Source organism: Cyrtonyx montezumae, unplaced genomic scaffold (genome assembly GCF_038088225.1).
Source record: "Cyrtonyx montezumae isolate F1298 unplaced genomic scaffold, pur_monq_1.0 scaffold_14, whole genome shotgun sequence".
NCBI lineage: Eukaryota > Metazoa > Chordata > Aves > Galliformes > Odontophoridae > Cyrtonyx > Cyrtonyx montezumae.
In genome coordinates, this window is record NW_027071870.1 from 658,055 (window position 1) to 678,541 (window position 20,487).

Here is a 20,487-nt window from a genome sequence, read left to right on the forward strand (position 1 = left end):
ATGCAGCAATGGCCTTGCTCTTTGTTTCTCAGGAACAACTCACAGCTTCACATCTCGGTTCCAACATGTATGAGTGGCAATATGGTATTGCACTAGACACGCGAAAGGGCTGGCCTAACAAGCCTGCCAGTGTGCTCTTCTTGCAAATTTTGGTGTTCATCTCCCCCTGGTGGAGTACATACAGAGAAGGGGATCAGCTTCACCAGGGAAGTCCTCTGGAGAAGACCTCTAGAATCGACCTAACTCCACTCATCTTCCAGTTATTACAAAATCTTAGCCCTCAGTTCACCAATTGGCAAAACCAACAAGACAATCGGAAGTAAGCAGGTTCTGAGACATCAGCACAGTCAGAATGTTGACAAGAAAAATTGTATAGCTCTCTTGTTCTGGAACCCACTCATGTGCTGAACACGCAGAACAATTATCTTCACAAGTACACAGATTTCTTCAAACTTACCTGCTGCAGCACTGGAAGACTGAGTTCAGTTTATGTATGGATGGGACTGATTTGAATGAGGTAGAAAAATAACGTCCACAATTCGTGTAGACATATGAGATCTGGATCAATAACAGAAGAGTAAACAGAACCAGAATTCCTAATAGACTTACTGGTATCTTCTCTGAAAGATGCCAAAATACTGTGCTTCTAGTATTGTGCAAATGCTATAGTATACTCATCAACTGAAGCATGTAAGGACAATGAAGGAAAAGTTGATCAATCTTTCTCAGCAGACAATAGTATTAATCAGCAGCCAGACCTACACTCAGTTTCTAGATCTACTCAACACAATCTCATGAATTGTTGCAGCTCCTTCGGTTTTATACCGAACATTTCCTTGTATTACTTTGCCTCCATATTCTCTGCATTCCCTCAGTGCTTCAGGTGAAGGAGCTGAAAAGAGAACATGTGGCTAAATGCTAGAATTAAAATCTTCAGTAAGGCAGCAAAATAAGAAAACATTTTTCTTTTCTGAATTCTCATGTTTAGAAAAATGAGATTCAACTTATCCATCTTTTTACACAATACAGCCAGTAGGGCTTTATCTGGGTTCTTCTTGCTTTGAATCTACTAATAATACTAAGATTTCAGACAATGGACAATAGTTTGGCATTTGCTCTGCCCTTACTCAGCTACTCCCAAAAATCTACTTTCAAGGCGTGGGTGGTACACTGGAGAGTAAGTCTCAACTACGGTCACATTTGAACGTACAGCAGAAAGTGCTTCATGTTTCTATTCTGTATAGGCACTATCTGTAAGCAATATTAAACACTTTATCTAAATGTGTCAAGTATACAAAACTGTTTAACTTTCTACCAACTGCCATTAAGCACATCAAGACTTTGTAATTATTAGTTAAAGTCAAGCTGGTCAACATAGAGGAAGAAGAAAAATGGAAGTCTGTATATGAAGAGCAGAAATTCAGATGACTTCATTTTTCCTGGAGATTTACAGATTTTTTTGTAGCTTGACAAAATGTTCTAACTTCACTTGAGCCTGCTGACAACCACCCTTCTTCAATACTAGAACTGGAATACATTTTCCAATCTTCTTCAGTCTGGATTCACTGATATCTCACCACCCTCACAGTACAGAACTTCTTCATTATATCTAGTCTAAGTCAACCCTCTTCCAGTTTAAAACTGTTTCCCTTCATCCAGCCTTATGAAAAGTCCCTCCCCAGCTCTCCTAGGCATCCCGACTGCTTCATCCATCTATTCTCAGTAACCTTCACTACAATTCCAAGTAGCAATGTGTTCTCAGAAACAGGCAGTGACATTCCACTCCTTTTACCGGATTTCTCATAACCCATACTTTCCTTTCCATGTTTCTCTTGCATACCTGTCTTTCCTCTTTTTTAAAAGACACCGTTTGAGATCTCAGACTGTCCAGGCCGTTTGCACAGAGATTTACAAAAGCAAGCAACTCTCTTCTTCTGAATGCTACATCTGTGAAACATCACTGGCTTACCACACACTCAAGTCATCTTCTGGCACATGGCTGCACTGCGACAGGTGGCCTGAAGTTGTTCCTGCTCAAGCATGTGAACTCACTAGAGACAGATTATGAACTCACCTAATAAGATATTTTTAGGGACTGTAAAGCTTTTGTTTTTTAAACACTCCCCCCCCCCAAGTTGCACGGTTTGTGCATTTTTCTTCGTTACTCATTAATAATTGTATGATTACTGTACCAATTAAGCTTCAGGGAAGTCTCAAGAATAGAACTGCTAACCCAGCTCAACACAAAGAAGAGTTACATGATTGAAGCAGCCTCCCAAGCCCCTGTCACCCACCAGCAGCCCAAAGTCAAGCAATGTGTTGGGCTTATCCAAGATCAGCTCCTGAGCTGCACAGTGGGTTGCATGACTTCAGATTTACTCATTCTGTGTGATACCTCTAAACAAGTTGTAAGGAGAAATTAAAAGGGGCTGAAGCAAAAAAAAAAAAGGAATAATAATAATAATAATAACATAAAATAGACAAGAAACAAGCTAAGGCTAGTGAGGAACAAAGCCAGAGGACACCAGTCTGTATCAGTTCTGCTCATAATGCAGCTACCAGAGATTGTGAAAGGAGTTTTCCCCTTAAGAGCCATTATGCATTGCATTTTACTGCAGACTGCACTTGTCTGACTGACAAATAGATAATTTTCATACCTAGTTGAAAGCTAATGATTTCCTAGATGATGATACATTTAGAAAGCAGAACTGTTCTATTTAGAATTCCAACTTTTTCCACTTAGAAATGAAATTAAGATAGAAATACTATAAAAGTTTTTTTGTTCTTTTTAAATTTTTATCTAATCAGCTTTCACTGGAAATAAAAACAAACCTGAAATGTATAATTTTTCCTATCAATGCAAAAGTATACTATTTAGTTCCCAAAATCAGTTATGCTTTTAGCCCACGAATATACTGCATTCCTTCATGACTGATCTGTGGTAAGTAAATTCTTTACCTCCTTAAAAACCAAAGAGCAGAACATGCCCAATTCTTTTGGATAAGATACATTTATTTTGATACTTCAAGGACTGCTCTGAAAGTTGTCTATTTTATTATGTTGTTCCACAATATCAGAAGCAGAAGTCAGTGGTATGGCAGTAGAGGCTGTGAAAGATGGCAGCAGAAGGGCAGACTGACAAAATGGCATCTGACATGGAAGTGTCTACAAAGCAAAGGTATGAAATTGAATTTCTCCATGTGGAAAAAATGGTATTCATCAATGCTTGCTGAATGTTGATGGAGACCAAACAGGGGATGTGAGCACAGTGAGGCCATGGGTGGTGTGTTTCAGTAGTAGAGACAGCAAGAGCTGGTCACTTCTGCTGGTGCAGATGCTCATGAGCGCATCATGCTGGCTTCTTTTCATTGCTGGCAAAAATGCAGAGCTAACGGCAGTGACTGTGTTGAAAAAGAGTGTTTTGTAGCTGAGAATTCACTCTGTCAAATAGTATTGTTGTTCTCTTTGTATCTGTTGTTGTTGAAAATAAAGAGGAAAGCAATGCATGCTATGTATTTTTCTCAAGTACAACACCACTCAGTGTCATAACTAATTTTTTTTAAATAAATACATAACACTCATCTTTCATTACATCACACTGATTTTTAAAGAGTAAGGTATATGACATAAATGTGAAAAGGAAATGAAGGTATTTTCTAGCACTATTTATAGTAATCCAGTCACGCTGAACTGATTGTATTTCCTCCTATATTGAAAATGCAGACAGCTGCGTACAAAATAGATGGCATCAACTTTCCACTTACAACTAATGCAGAAAATAGTAGTGAATCATACTAGTATGTAAACTTAATATTGCTTTCAGTTTACACTGGGAAAGTAAACTTTACTGTAATCACATTTTGCAAGTAACAATTTGTATGGATAATCACATATTTCTGCACAGAATGTTCACATATAAAAACTAGTAATGATTAAAATCGTCTTCTTAAGAATTAAATTTTAACATTGGTAAAGCATTTATTTTAGTGAAAGCACTTAGATACAAAATAAATTGTTGGCAGAATGGAGTTGTTTTCTATTTTTTAATTAAAAGAAGCTGCAAAGCAGAGTTTATATAACATATAGTTTTCCCTGAATGTCTGGAATCCAGCCAAGAGTTATTGATTTCTCTACAATTTAAGTCTTCTGAACAACAGAAGCTGAATTCTGAACATGAATAGGTAATAGTTTGCATCATATCTTTGGTAAGTTAAGCTTTTTCTACCTGTCTACCTATTCCTTTTAAAATTGTTAGCTTCAAGGTCAAAAGGTCACTCTAATTTACATGGACAAAGTAATCTAGTGACAGGCCACCTGAAATTGGTTAGTTCAGGAGTAAATTAAAGCCATACTTGGACCCTTTTACATTTCTTCTCACGTTCCAAAGCATTTGCAAAGAATTTAATTCCACTGGTTCCATCATATACAATATTTAATATTCTAACATTCCCCTTTGTCAAGAAGGCATGATTGTGGAAGATACTACACACCTCACTACATCCTAGTATGTTTATTGTGAACACTAGAAAGAAATGGTATTGTGACACTGGACCAGATATTCAACCTTTTTCAGTTTTTTGCTCCTCTGCTTACAAATTGCTTGACTTTGAGGATATACCCTGGAAGACCTCACAGCAACAGGTCTGGAACTGTGGAACTCTGCTTTGCTTCATTACCTTTGAATCTTTCCAACTTCTAATACTATACTGAATCTATCTCCAGTGCATATGCACATTTTAATTTAGACCATTTCTTCAATTCACTGTTATGATAATAATTCATTAAACTCAGATTGGCAACTGAAAATCATACACATATGGCTCGCTATAAATATTTTGTTGAGAAGCAGGTGGTACACATGCAGCAAAATATTAGTAATGTTCCACAAGAATCAATTCCACAGTGTAGTATTTCCTCTGAACTTTATAAAACAGGAAAATAAAGGCAAGAATTATCCCTCTCATGCTAAAATATAGCCAGAATCTAGGGGAAAAAAAAATAAACAGATAGTCAGTTTACAATAAACTAAACATAACAAAATCTATCCCATTCAGAATGATCTTTATTCAAATTGTATTTACTTTGAATAACTGTAGTTATTCAATACATCTCTGTTAAAATTAACATAAAGATCCAGAACATTCGAATGTTTCAACCATGACTGTATCACAGATTGTTGCCATCACTGACAGACCCTCAAGAGCTCAACCAACTAAAATAATTGCATATAAGGCCAACTTGGAAAAGTAAGAAGGCCACAGACACAATCTTCAACAAGCATACCTTCAACATTTCAAGGAAACCTACAAACTGTTTTAAGCTTAACAAATCCCAGAGAAAAGTCCGTCATGTTTAGTTTTGGGGTGAACAGTAGGTACAAATAAGATATCAATATGTGATTCCATTTAAGAAGGAAAATGATTTTGTATTAACTAGTATGCCACTAGAATGCAAGGATTTTATATATATATATATTTATATAATATATATATATATATATTTATATTTATATATATATATTTATATATATATAATGTATATATTGGTTATATACTTTCCTTCGGATAGGTTTTTGTCTTCAAGTATAAAATTTAAGACTCCCTTAGACATCTGTAATAAATACATCAGAAGCTAGAAATATCTGAAAGTAGACAGGATTTAAACATCTGGCAGTCTGGGACATTTCTGCCTTTGCTTGACTAGCATTTAGCATGTTTCTAAAGCACTGAGGGTCATGTTACTTACTCTGAATACCTGCCTGTTGTACTTCACAACCAGGTCTCATACAGGCGATTCAATTTATTACTCAGAATACAGCATCCCAATTAGAAGTGCTGAGTGTTGTGGAGGGAAGAAAGACGGACAAGATCTACATCACAGTCTGTTCTGGCTTGGAGTATTTCTGGATGCACTTTATATTATATTAATCTATTTAATTACCTTGAAGAATACACTCTCCTAAAAAAACCTCTTTTTATTTCAACACCAGTTCCGTTCTTCTGAGTGGTTTAAAAGCAACAAAAACTATCTCAGACGGACTCAGAGTAAAAATAAAAGGAAAAGTCAAACAACAACTCAATAGTACACCAGCTATCATCTGCTTGCAGCATATTGGTAGAGCTCACGGCTGGGTTCTTTCAAAAGGAGCAGAAGACAAAGGACTCCTGCCTGACACATTAGAGCCACACACTTGCCTTTAACACTCCAAACATCACACAAGAGTATTTATGCTACTTTAAGTCACACAGACAGACAAAATAATTAATTGTGGTTTGCTCTCCATTTGGCAAAGATAATGGAGACTGTATCTGAGGAAAGCCATCAGAGGTAGAGTGGAAGAGAGGTTTTAAAGTAAGAGGCCCTAAAAGCATGTTCTTTAAATCCCACTTAAAGCTTGATCTTCAGAGCCTAGATCAAAAGTGCTGGGACACATTCTCACCAGAAAGGTCTTAACTTCATAATTCATTCTCTGCTCATTAAGTTCATTGACTTTAGGTACAGAACATAAGCAAACAGATGTCTTATGCTGCCAGGAATGTGCTGATGACTTAGAAAAATATAAACCCATGGGGAGCAGAGGATTCAAAAGTTCCACTGGAACCAAAAGAGCGTGTGGGAGAAAAAAGACAGCAGACAACACTTAACACATACCACACCTACTGATGTCAAAACACAAAAGAACAGAGAGGACATCCTTAGCTTTGAGTTGATTCACCAAATCTAGATGCTGGAAAAGGAAGTCTTTCTTGTTCAAGAGTAGCTGCTAGGAAGGTAAATGCACAAGCTGGGGAGTTGAAAGACACTTGTCCTTAATGTACCTGCTGCTTAACATGAGCTTGTGTTGCTTAGCCAGTAAAAAGTACCAGAAGAATATCTGGCAGGCAGAGCAAAGGTGTTTTATTAATGGAGGGAAGCTTGATTCTATTTAAAATCAACTTCCACAGCAGTATTGTGTGCTCCAGCTTTTAAAAAGCAATATGTAGAGGAATAACATTTAATAAACATTTTACATTCTGAGGTTCTTCCAAAGAAACACAGAATCAGGATGTGTTAGGCAGCTTTTATTTATTTATTTTCTTATTTAAACACTAAAGATGATCCCTCTTCCTTACAAACCAGGGTTGTCAGCCCCAGCTCCCATGGAGAGAGAAAAGGTCCACGCTGGTTGAATCACAGAGACAGTGGCAAAGGGAGCACAGAGCAACTCTGCTGCTCAGAAGCTGTGCCTGCAACACACCTCCCAGCAACAGATCAAGGCTTATTTTAACCAAGGTTTGACGGATAATAAATGTGTTCACAGCAGTGACAAGTCGAGGATCATACTTCTGGGTGATATGCAATTATTCTGCTTAAAGTTCTCCCCCTTCTTTCTCCTAAAATTTTCTTAATATTTCTAAAATGGTAATTTAGCCTAATAGCAAAGATCTGCGAGTATAGAATTTGACTGCAGTTTAATACTATTTAAAATGAGAAGCACATTCCAACAAACCATGGCTCATTATCTTTGCACAGTACACATATTTTGCCATCAACAAGAAGATTAGAATGAGTACGATGTCTGGAAAGGCATATCCAAAACAATAATCTAAAAAAGCAGCTGTCTCAGAAGCCACAAAATGCATTAGGGATCTAAATTCATTAGCTGTAGCTTCTGCACATGAAAACAAGCATCCTGGATCTGAGCAGGAAGCAGCTTAACTCCTGCCATCCCATGTAGCATGCTCCAAGCACAAGTGACACCTTTTCTTGAAAAGAAAAATGGGAAACCAGAGCAAATCTCACTTTCTCCCCTTCATCTTCTAACCAGCCCATTCAAGATGCAATGAACATGAGCATTGGGCTCTACAGCCTGAAGGTATTCCAGCTCCTGCCCACCTCAAGAGCCCTCCCAGCCAGCTATGCCTCAACCTGCTCGGGGCACCTTTCTCCCTTCCATTTGAAGCTGGATCTGGTATTCACACAGATAGGAAAAGGTTCCTGGAACAGAGTTAAACCATCAAATGTGATGTTTAAGAGTTGGCAGTAAGCACGTCTCTTTGTGCTGTTTATGTTTAAATAATCTCCATTAAAGAAAACAAAAATTAAAAAGCACAACAGACACAAGGCAGGGAGTAGACTGGTATTCCAGTTTGCTTACCTCAAGGTCACTGCAGTTCAATCATTAACGCAGTGTAAGAGAAGCTCATATATCTTACACTACTGGAGCAGAAACACAGTGCAGCCAAAGTAAACAGCACTGGTCCTTCCAACTGGGCTGTTTCACACTTTGATTCTAGATGTGCTAAGCCTATGCAGAACTAGATTTTGAGGTCTCCTGCTTCTTGGATGAACGCACCAATAAGCACAAATATGCATTTCAAGAACATTCTGTAACTTCAGGTTTTGGTTTTGAATCAAGTGGACAGATGTGTTTGACATACAGTGCTTTCACACTGACAATTCAGCTCCAGAACATACCAAGTATTCAAGCTTACTCCTTTGCCAGTGGGTCATTTTAGGCAAATATGCTCAATACATATTGAGAACTGGATTTCAGAGATGCTGAATTCAATCTCTTGGATCACCCTTCGCTAATGTTGTATGATGCAGTGCACAAGTTGGAAACTGCATATGCTTTCTGTGTCTCAGCTCCAGTTCACAGAGCAGTAAAGTAGGAGTAAATTAGCCAGTACATACAACTGAAATTTATATCAATTCCCTATCCAAATGAAGGGTGCCATGGTATATGTATTTAATATAAATGTTTTAAAATATAATATTGACTGCTTTCTACAATAGCTATGCTAATACTTTTATAAATAAAATCTTCCTTAGACATAGCCTTCCACCACTGCAAGACTTAAACATGAAATTATTCAGAAGAAATTCAGGTAGGTTGCCGAGAGAAAGAGAGAAAGAACTGAATTCCCACTCTCTCCCTCTAAAAAAGGGAAACAACTCATACAAACTGAAAGAATAAAAATTAATCCTGTAGGCTCTAAGTTGTTCCTCTCCCTTACTCACCCTGAAACAGTAAACCTACAAGCTCGAGCTCCTGAACAACTGTACTGTATTCTTGGTCTACACAGGTCTCAGTAAAGTAAACTTTAGAATGACATGGTTTAACAGACCAAATCCTTTCCCTGCCCCCACACCCCCAAGGAAAAGCTCTGGAGCTCTGAATCATTTTAAGGAAGTTTGCCTGCTTTCAACTGAAAAAGAAGTGAGTTTATTGTACATATTTAATGGCAGTCAGATGCTTAAAGACTTGGCCATTAATCTCGAGGCAACTGGAAGAAAAAAAAAAACAAAGCCCCCCCCCCATCAAAGCAAACCAGAAGACATCCTTACAACCAATAGTATTACTTTGAGCTCCCTCTCCAGTTTGTACTCATTCTCATAGGAAAATATAAAAAAAACAGAGAAAAGAGTGAAGTGATCGTGGTCACCCATCCACCATAAAAATAAGAAAAGAATAATTGCAGAACTGACATCATGCACCCCTAATTTATAGGGCGGAAGCAGCATGAGAAACACTGAAGATCATTCAGCTGCTCAAGCAGTGATCAGAAAGTACACTGTATGTTTGGCAAGCACCAAAGATGTGCTATGACAAAAGCAAATGAAGTAGCATTGAAAAGCAAACCTATAGGCCAAATAATCATCTTTATCCTTTATCTGGCCCTTACTGGAAGGTTCTAACTAGCTTATCGAGAAAGAGCAGCTGAGGAAGAAATATCTTTATGCACAAGGTGACAAGCTGCCTTTCACATTGATGCCTATGCCATAACAGACCTAAAAACACCTGTGAAACACAGAAGGTAACCTTCAAGGTTTTTTTATACTATCTAATTAAACAAGCAAACAAACAAGAAAATGTCTCTTCTGCAGTGTAAACAGATAAAAAGGGCAAAGCAGTCTGCAGTTCAGCTAAGTACTTCTTCAGCTACGGGAAGAAAAAGCAGCAAAACATTTGCTAGCAACAGGGAGGGATGTGTGTAAAATCTGCTCGACATAACATTTCCTTCACAGAAAATTAACAGTGATTAACATCTGTGCAAGGCTGAATGACTTCCACCAGGCAGACAGCGACTACAGACACTAATGAGGGGGGGTCCGTTTGGAAAGAAAGGTGTTCTAACTATGCCATAAAATTCTAAAAGGCAGACTTGGACCTGAATTTATCATTTGCCAGGATAGCAATTTAGACTCCTGGAAGACATTTTCCATCATTCTGTGTTTCAGTTAGCCCTAGCTCTAAGTTCATCTTACAGCTTTTTTAGCCCAAGTCTGATTTTCCTATCCACCTTCAGCAATTTCCTTTGCACCACATAGCAAAGAACTTTTTAGTCCTACAGGAAACTTAATGACCTTTGAACATCCCTACTTTAACTTTACATTTTGCTATTCTAAGCAGCCAGTATTTTTCTTTCTTATATTCCAACTACAGATTGCTCTAAGAATGCTATACAGACCAAGTGACTGAGGCACTATGTATGGGAGCAAAGCTGTCAGAACTCAGGTGTCAGAAACAGTCAGAATAGTGTAAACTAAGGTTAAAGAATACTACAGCATCTATGCAAATACATCACTGAAGAACAATCACGTCCAAGGAATGCCTTGATCTTTCCAGAGGATAAGTTTCTAGTGGGGGGAAGGAGGATTAAGAAAAATAAATAAATAAGGAGAGGGGAAAAAAAAAGAAAGAAAAAAAAAGGATTTTCTTCGTGAGCATATTCTATTTCCATCACTATTTGCAAAAGCTTTAAAATAGGATGAAAGCTCTCAGGAGCACTTTGGAGACCGGTACCCGTAGAAAAGTAACTCTTATACATCAACTCGGAAGGCAGTTAATATGAAAAACAGGAATGCAACTCCGACCAATATTTTCTTAGAGGGCTGGCAGCAAACTGTCAGATGCATGTGTGACCTCAAAACAACCTTTTGCCAGATGCCTCTGTAACCTCTCACAATTACATCAATTTCTAAAGAGATTGCTACGTTTTACCATTTCCCTCCTTTGGTTATGCAACTTAAAAATACGTGCTTAAGAGACTGACTGAAAATGCTTGGTTCTGTGCATTGTTGATCTATCTCTAATACACTGGCAAATATTTAAAGTTATTTTTTCCACCACAGAAATAAAACTGCTATAGAAGTTCAACAAAACAAATCTCTTGCATTTTTCTTTACTACTGTCAAGCCAAATTCAAAACCAGTTAACTGTGACGTAGCCAGGAATTAGTGGGCCAAGATGGTATTTAGCCTAACCATCAATAAAAATGTATATGTATCACTTTAATATCATTTTAAATAATTTTTAATCATAACAAGTAGGTTAAATAGCCTACATTTAAATCAAGAGAAGAAACACAATGACTCAAAATTTGCCTGCTTAGTAACATTTAAGAAAAGGCACTTTTGTAAATTGAAGTCATTTACAGAAATTGCAAATATAAGTTTTAACAAGATAAAATACATATCATTAAAGTGTTTTCTGGGGCTTGGGCCTTAGAAAGCATAAAGATAGAATGTAATGAAATGAAAAATAGGTCATGTATACTGAAGTGCTAAAAATTCTGCCATCTGACTTGTGGCTGAGATAACTCATTTAAAAACTAGAGGTATGTAAGTAAATAAGCAATTAAAAATACTCAGTCAAAAGAAACCCACACTTCGATGAAACATTAAAAAAAGAAAGATTTCCAGTTCTGTACAAAACCTAGGAAATAAAGAAATACTTCCTTTGAGAAATACACCTACTTATACAGCAAAACAATGAATTTCAGTTGTTCTGTAACCCAGTTCCTTTAATCTGCATAAGAGATGCTGACTGAGTTCACTCAACCAAATCACTACTGGCTTTCAGAATACAATCAACACATGCTTTTCAACAGTATTAATATAGCATGAAGCTTGTGCTCCTAATTATTCATGTTTTTTGCATTCTGTTTTTCCCCCTGCTGTAAAATATGCAAATTTACTTCTTTGTGTTATTTAGGTCCCACATGGGCCTCAACAGATCAGCCTGGAAGGAATTACAAGCCAACATCTAGATACATGCTGTCAACATTTCAAGCTTCATTATTTTTATTAGTCTGGAATGCCATTATAAATTTGATATTAGGCTTTAAAAAGCATTTTATAAATCTGATGAAAACCTACAGTCTAATAAAATGGTGTACTGATAATTACTATTACTCGACTTTGTGTGTGTGTGTGTGGGCATACCAAGGAGACAGAAAAGCACTACAAGTACCAGATACAAGAGAAATCACCATCTAGCGGTACTAGTGAAAAATGCAGTTTGTTTTTGTGTAAAATTAGGACCCAAGAGGATTAGTTTGACTTCATTACTGAATGAAGGGTAGCCATTACCTCCTTATGCAACTGAAGATCAGTAACAGGAGAGGACTGTTACTTCTCTTTCTGAATTCTCCCCCTCCCTTTTCAGTCAACTGTGACTGAAAAATTCAGTGCCCAGATGAGCTACTACCTCTTTTTTTAGTATAAACTCCAGAAAGCAGCATTTCAAGAAATAGGCCACTTAATATAATTAACACATGCTTTTCAGCAGTATTAATGTAACATGGCATGCACCAAAACATCTATTTCTATTGGCATCAGCGAATGCATATATTCTTTAGACAAATATATATATTTCTCTAATATATCTATCTATATATATATGTCTAATATGTCCACAAAATCTCAGATTGTCACAAAGTTAGCATTAAATATTAAACCTTCACAAGAAAATGAAATGGCAGCTTGGTTACTGGAAAACTGCAGGGTTCTAAATAACTACATAAACACTAAACACACACAAAAAAATAAGTAACTTAAACCCACTGATGCAGAAAATAAAAGGACGCTGAAACCTTCTTTTCTCCAATGAACACAAAGCCTTGTATATTACTGAAATGTAACAGCACATTATTTTAAAATATTGCAGCATTTCAGTCTTCCTTACAAGCACCACTAGAAGCCCCTTAAATATTAATGGCAAAGCAGTGTAAAGATTCACAGGATTCTACTACAGAATACTACCAAGTCATAGGAAAAACATCAGCAGCAACACTAAGGTCTTACAAATCTCTTGATGCTTTTCCTCTTTGAGGTACATGCACGCAAGAGAAAAACCAAAAAGTTATTTGAACTGCACTAATAAAGCAGTAGGGATGCAGTCCTTTGATTTGGAAGGGTTGATATATTCGATTTCCATTTCATAACATAATTCTTGAAAATTTGTAGACTGCAGATTTATCTCAGAAACAAATATTTCAAAAGTTCTTCAGATTATACACAGAGACCTGTATTCCTGAGATTAACACATAATCAGTATTTTATTTTAAGATGTATCGACATATCAGGAAACAACTATGCATCCCTTAATTGATGATGCAATTAATCCATTTCTTCCACAATAAAAAGCGCCTCAAAGAATATCTGTATGTATAGTACAACAATGGGAACACAGGGATGGATGGTGAGGGAACAATACACGTACTGCTCCCCAGAAAAACAGAGCTTGGATTTCCAAAACTAGACTGACTGGTGTTAATCATTTTACTTTTTCATACCTTCATCAATGAAGGCTTCCTGATTTGTTAAGGCTGACCTTGGTCATTGCCACCAGAGCTGCTCTGCTCTCCTTTCTCAGGCAGTGTAGGACTGTGCCCCTCAGTGCTGAGTCCTCTGCCTGGGCCTGTCCATCCTCGTATCACCTTCCCTTCAGTGCAGGTTCACCTGGTTTGGAGTGCAGCTGACCTTGCCGCTCCTGCACACCTGGCTTATTTCAAATTTTGCTGAAAGAATAATCAAGACCCTGCACATGAGCATCTTAAAATATACCTGAAGCCAAAATGAATGTAGAACAGTAGTTTCTGAAGAGCACATACAGGGCTCCACACAGGACCACCCAAAATTCAAACCGTATCTCTGAGAATAATGCTTGCAGAGTTTCTGACCTTCTTCCCAAACACACATGAAAACAGCACTGCAGCCTCGTTTTTTCTGTACTTGATTTTTGACAGAGATAAGAACTGCAGTTCATGTGCATCTTTTGTTAACTGATGGGAGATTCTTAGCTGTGTGCAAAACCAACACGCTAGCATTAATGTGTCTTCTTGCACACAGCTACCAAGAATAATCAGAAGGGATGGCAGACTGAAATTCATTTTATAAATGAACTGTAATTTGATTATTTCTTGATAGGCCTCTTTGAGACCTTCAGTAGGATTCCTAAATGCCCCCATCAATGGTGCATGGTATGAAAAACCTTGAAAATGATGTGACAGACAAGCTTCTCCTGACTACAACAGAGGAAATCAGAAGCTAGCATTCTCTGAAGATACATTTTTTCTCTTCTTTTTTCTCCATGAAAGAGAAGCAAAACACTTCCTCCCTTCTCCACAGAGTACTAGTGAACAAGGTTTTCTTTTTCCTTACATGCTTCAAATGAAAGACTGGGTTTAGAAACCAACTTGAAACACACAAAATCTAGCTCCGACCCCCTTTTAAGACTGTTTGCTCACTGACCAAGGTGGTATTCACATTAACCTGAGGATGCAGTCCTAAGAACAACTGATATATAATTACTACCAATATTAGCTGAAGACTTCACTATTGATGTTCCAGGCTGCTTTACGTTTCATTTTGAAAAGTTTCAATACCTCCCATCTAAGCAATAAAAAACAAACTAGGAGAATAACTATTCCTAGACAAAACTACTTAAGTATTTACTTAAGTGCTGACCAGCAAGACAGTGGTATGTTCCACTAACAAGACTGGCAGCAATTCCTTTCCATCCCAACTTTTACTTGGAAAAGACAAAACGCCATCTCATCACAACCTGCATAATTAACTGCTATCAAAGAGAACAAAAAAGTAAATAGAAATATCAGAAGATTCAAGCATACTTGATAATTCTTCAGTTTACATTGAAGTCATTAATCCTATAAATCCATATTAAAGTTTAAATAGTCACTGACAGTATTTCAAGAAAAAGGAATGAAGCTACATTAAATACAGAATTGGGGCGAGCAATTGTGGCAGATAAGCAACCTTTATGTGCACAGCTCTCTTTCTGTTGCAGAATTTGAACTCTAGTCACTAAACTTTTGACAGATTATGGTGCTATCTCATCTAACCCTTCCACAATGCAAGTGCTAGAATTATTTAATGCAGTCATCAAAACCAAGGTGAGTAGACTAAGCCCATATGAAGAAAATCCAGTGAAAGACAACTGATCAAGATGACAACAGACAAATACATGAAACTGGATCTATTTTAACAATTGTTAGCTAGCTGTGGATATTTGTTTTAAGAACATGAGTAAGTTATCCCAAGAAGGAGTTCTAGTAGTCTCTCATATTGTTAGAGTTTGATAATTCAGAGGCTTCCCTGACTTCAGAATGCTCAAATGCCACTTACATAGATTCCTGAAAAGAAGTTAATCAGAGCAACAGAAATTGAATACAGATTATGACAGTTTTATAAGGAAAATAGTATAAATTTTCTGAAGAGGAAAAAGAAAAGGATCAGTTGCAGCACCACAGCAATAAATGCTGTTTCTCCTGAGTGCTTGAGCCATCCTATTGAATTGTGACAGAACTCAAAGGTGCAGATTTAGCGTGACCACAGGTAAGTACACTTCAGATTATGTTCTGAATAGCAGAAAGACTTTGAAAACTGTAAACTGCTTAGTTTTCATCAAACTAATCCAAAGTCATATTCTGAATCAGAACATCCACATTCACCATGTGACTAGCAATACACAGACACATCTTGTCTCTAGTATAAGGACTTGGTGGATAACATTAGGAGGGAAGCTAACAGCTGTAACAAGATATTCTCTCTGCAACTCTAACCATAGAGTTAGAAACAGCAACTCTGAGGTTTCTTGTTCTGAAAAGAAATAATGTATCATTGTTTAAAACACCAGGGGAAAATAAGAAACTGTATTTTCTACTATCTTCAATAAGAGTTTGAACCTATTCAGAAAACAATGTGAAGAAAAAAAGCTTTAGCTATTCGGGCTGCATTAGAGTAGGCTTGCTCGTGGAAAAGCAAGAATTCTAAGTAATTTTTGTCATGGCTTCTTTGAACTCTTTTCTCCCGGTCTAACCATCTCAAAGAACTTTTTACATTTCAAAGATGACAAGAATCATTATATACAGAAGCATCGCTTACCCACAATAACAAACCCATCTGCTTCTCTCTCTTGCACTGTAATTTTCTTTGAATCTTGACTTTTTCGGAAGAAGCTGAACATAGTCTCTTTTTCTCTTCTTCTAGTTTGTTACCTAAAATGAAGACAATATGTGTTAAATAAATATAAGATAGTAGAATTTAGCATAAGAAAATCATACCACCCCAAATACCAATTAGATGATATTACACTAGATGTTTATTACCAGATTTGAAATATCAGGCATTTGCATGTCAGACAGAGTTCCTTGTTGGTATGGCAATTGATTTCAATAGGCAGAAAGATTAAATTGTGAAAGGGTTTTTCATGAAGTTAAGAATGGAATAAAATCATAAAACAACAAAAAAAATCTTTCTAAAGGAAAATAAAAGAATAAAACTCTCTTTAGCATTTATCGAGCACTTTTCCATGTTATCTGCTATTTTAAACTGCTGTTACACAAATTTTCCCACCAGACTTAGTTCTCAAGGTTTTAAACACTAAAGCTCAAAACACAACCCTATAGGAAATGCAGTTTTATAGCACAGCAGTACTTGAATTAAGAAAATTATGTTGTACTTAGTGTCTGTGCACCATTCACAGGGGCAAAAACAAAAAATAAAAACATAGCATCCATTTTCATTTTTCCAGTTCATAGTCTTACAGGCAGCTTGACACTTGGATATATTCCCTTAAAAGAATCCACAATACAATCAAGTCACTTTTTCATAACAATAAGCTTTTCTATGATAATAATCTTCCAAACAGACTGTAACTATGACTTCACATCAGCTAGAACAAAACAGGTAAAGCATAACATTAATGGGATAAGAGTCTCAACTGTAAATGATTGTGCTCAGTCATCTCTTCTGTCTTGGAAAAGAAATATTTGAAGCAATTTTTAATAGTTTAAAGAGGACAAACTCATCTGGAGCAGCCTCACAAGCATTAGCCAGAATATAGCCAGATGGGCCAGCTATGAAGCACACCACATATTTGGACATATCCAAAAATATCCTATGTAAAATCTATGTTCATTCTGAACTTCTAAGATGTAGAATCAAGGAAGGGTCATTCCTTAAATAAACAGAACAAAAAGTAATAAGAAAAGCTTCATTAGCAAGCCCTGCTCTAGCAAAAACTGAACAACAGAACCACATGAAGTACGTATTTACAGGTTCAGCTTACTTAGTGGACTATCAGTCCAGCACCACTTTGTATTTTCTACAAAACATGCACTACCAAGTGCAGCAACCAACTCTCACTGCTTCCTCCAGCAACAGCAGCTCCCACCCATAGAGCTTTGACAATGAAAGAGGAAAGCAGTGCTGCCCAGCAGCTGCCACTCTGACATCCGCTCTCCTTCAGATCCCCGGCACAGAAGTGCCCGAGAGACAAAGTGGGACCCAGTGGGCAACACTGAACCATGCAGGAGTGTGTGAACAGACTGCCTGAGAAGCACTGCATCAAATAGAAGTGAACATAAAAGAGAGGCTCATAAACCCTTTCTCTACTGAAATACCAAAACAAAATAGGGGAAGTTGAAAAATGCAGTTTTGAGTTCAAAGCAGAGTTTGAGGAACTGAATCTGGGCTTACTTCGAAGATACACTTAGAAAAGGGGTTGACAATCCAATAGCAATGTAAGAATCCTAATATACACACCCAGGAAGAGTGGAATCTGAAGAAAAGAGGTATACTCTAGTGATAATACTATTTTAAACTAAATGTAATAAAGAAGAATCATTGTGAATAGTAGAAAACTACAATACTAGCATTTATATTTAAAAAATAAAAGATAATAAAAAACTGCATTATTTGCTCAATTCCTCATTTCACACCCAAGTATCTGTGATACCATAAGCAAGACTTCTTGTGCCCTGACCAGTGATCTGCAGCAATTTTCTTCACAACCAGCCCTGACCATTCACCACGTATGAACTGCCTCCCACTCTGCCATTACAAGCATATCAAATCCTTCCATGGAGCAGCTCATCCAGACTTGTTTATGAAGCGTTGGCTTTCAAGAGCTGTATATAAATAGAGTGTGGTCAAAACCAGCAACGATTCAAAGCATGGACTGATACCTCTGAACAAAATGCAGAGCACCCAGAGGCCGGCCAGCTACTGCTGGCTTATGCTGATGCAGTGGAATTTCTACCAGGCAAAGAAACCAGACTGATACACACAAGAACACACCAAGCCAACCAGCCTCAGGTATGCGGTCAGACAAAAAAATGAACATTACTTACACGCACTTTATTCTTTTGTGCACACTTCTTTACCTTCACACGTGAAATGCTGCTATTCCAGTCCCATGGAGACTACACAGCAGAAACCCCCTAATTGCCTCCTTTATTCCTTACCTTCCCTCCACAACCAGGCTCAACACATGGTGCCAGCAGCATATTCCTTTTTTTAGCCCTTAGGGAGTAAGTCTTCTCCTGCTACCAATTAGGGTTGTCAGTCCCATAGCTCAAGTGGTAAAAACCTGTGCTGCAATGCTCAAGAGTCAGGTTTCCGCTCCAATGATGTATGAAGGAGAAGCAGTCGTGGAACAGTTTCAAATGCGATTTTACCTTCTTCCCAAGCACACGACAAGAAAATCAACTTGATGTGTAAAACCTTATAGGTAGCTTTGGTCGTGCCAGAGCTGCAGCTAGCTGCTCCAATCTTTTTTTTTTTCCCCTCTCTGAGATCTGCATTATTTTACAGTTTTCAGCTCTACCAGTGATCTCCCTTCACTATTTCTCACACAAACTAAGGCATCTTACTAAGGCATCTTACTAAGTGCACACATGACACAACAGAGTTGCATAGGAAAACATGAATTTATCGCCTTTTAAATCCTGCACACATAAAGAACGGTGCTTTAAAAAAAGCAGATGAAACCAGAGACATTTCAGTTCAGAGAAGATGAGCAGTAAGTAGAATTTGATACAGCCAGCTTAGCTTTACAAGCACCTTTACAGCCTGGATTTTTTCCCCTTTCACTGACAGAAGGCAGCCCTTTTCTGAGTATCCCTATTTTTTTCCTGTAAAGCTGCAGTGTATCACCAACATGCCTTATTTCAGTATCTTTCCTCAACACAACAATTAACTTTAACCCAGATAAGAGCCTAGAAAAAAAAAAAAAAAAAGAAGAAGGAAAAAAAAGGAGGGCCAAATAAAGTATGCCATATATAGGAGAAGGATGGGCAACACTGTGATATTGGCAATATTCGCTCTCTTCAGATTTTTATCAACTGTGGTACTTCAAAAGCAAACATAAATCTCTCCAGCAATATGAAATGCAGACGTTATGTTTCTTGAATTACACGTTAAAAACAGAACAAAGAAACACTGACTTGAATGAAAACACGCATGCTCTTGAAGATAAGAACATAGTTCAAGCACTTGCAGAGTCAGGCTGAGTTTTACTACGTGTAGATAAGATGAGGCTTCATTTCACAAAAACTGAGAAGAACCGATTCCTGCGCAAATTTAATTTCAGAGTAAAAAAAAATTAAGTTTGATGTTTGGAGATCTGGATGCGTGTTCACATAAATTAGAGAGAAAAGGACGTGAGGTCTTTGCTTTTAAAAAGCTGTCAGCACAGAATCAGAGAAAACACACCCACTATTCAGAGAGTGCCACATTCCTTGCAGTAATGCCTCCTACATAGCACACCACTTTCTCCTTTCCAGATGGGTTTAATTTTATTTCTATAGGAGACCTGAAAATTGAATTCACTGCCTAAAGATAAAAATCTCCCTTGGTAAAAATATGCTATTCCCTTCTCCTCATGTTTCCTCCTCAACAAAAAAGGGGACATATTTTTTTCCTTTCTCCAGTCTCAATTGTTGGTAGTTACTTTTGGCACTGCTTCAGTCATTAGTAAGTAATAAACTGTGAACTATAGCAATTCTATGAGACTGCAAGAAATATTTTGTCTTTATGCAAGGCTCTGAGAACATACAGGGCACTGGGTAGCGATGAATTACGGAGCAGCACACAGGGGTCAGTGTATTCCTGGTGTACTCAGTCTGTCTGCTTTGACAAGAGGTATGGGAGACCTCTGAGCCAAACCAATACGTCACATCCAATACGATTTTTGTATATGTAAGGATCTCAACCTACTTAGCAGTGCATTTTGGCATTTACCCACATAGGCACAAGTGACACGAGAAGAAAGTTTATTTTAATATTTAAAAACAAACAAACACCAAGGGTGCAGACTAAGATAAAAATAAAATTGTAAAGGAATATAGCAAAGCAGTGCTGCAGTGAAAATACTGATAATGATATAAATGATGAAATGAGGTCAGAAAAGATACA

The 20,487-nt window shown here is 37.4% G+C and overlaps 1 protein-coding gene across 1 annotated transcript in view; it reads right to left on the minus strand.

The window, feature by feature from the left end:
* UMAD1 (UBAP1-MVB12-associated (UMA) domain containing 1) overlaps positions 1–18,655 on the minus strand; it is a 63,277-nt gene extending 44,622 nt beyond the window's left edge. The window contains exons 1-2 of the mRNA XM_065731228.1: positions 18,456–18,655; positions 16,174–16,286 (exon numbers count right to left, since the gene is read on the minus strand). Of these exons, the coding sequence (XP_065587300.1) occupies positions 16,174–16,255 (82 nt within the window). The 5' untranslated portion in view covers positions 16,256–16,286; positions 18,456–18,655. The remainder of the gene's footprint in view (positions 1–16,173; positions 16,287–18,455) is intronic.
* Between the last annotated feature and the right edge of the window lie 1,832 nt (positions 18,656–20,487).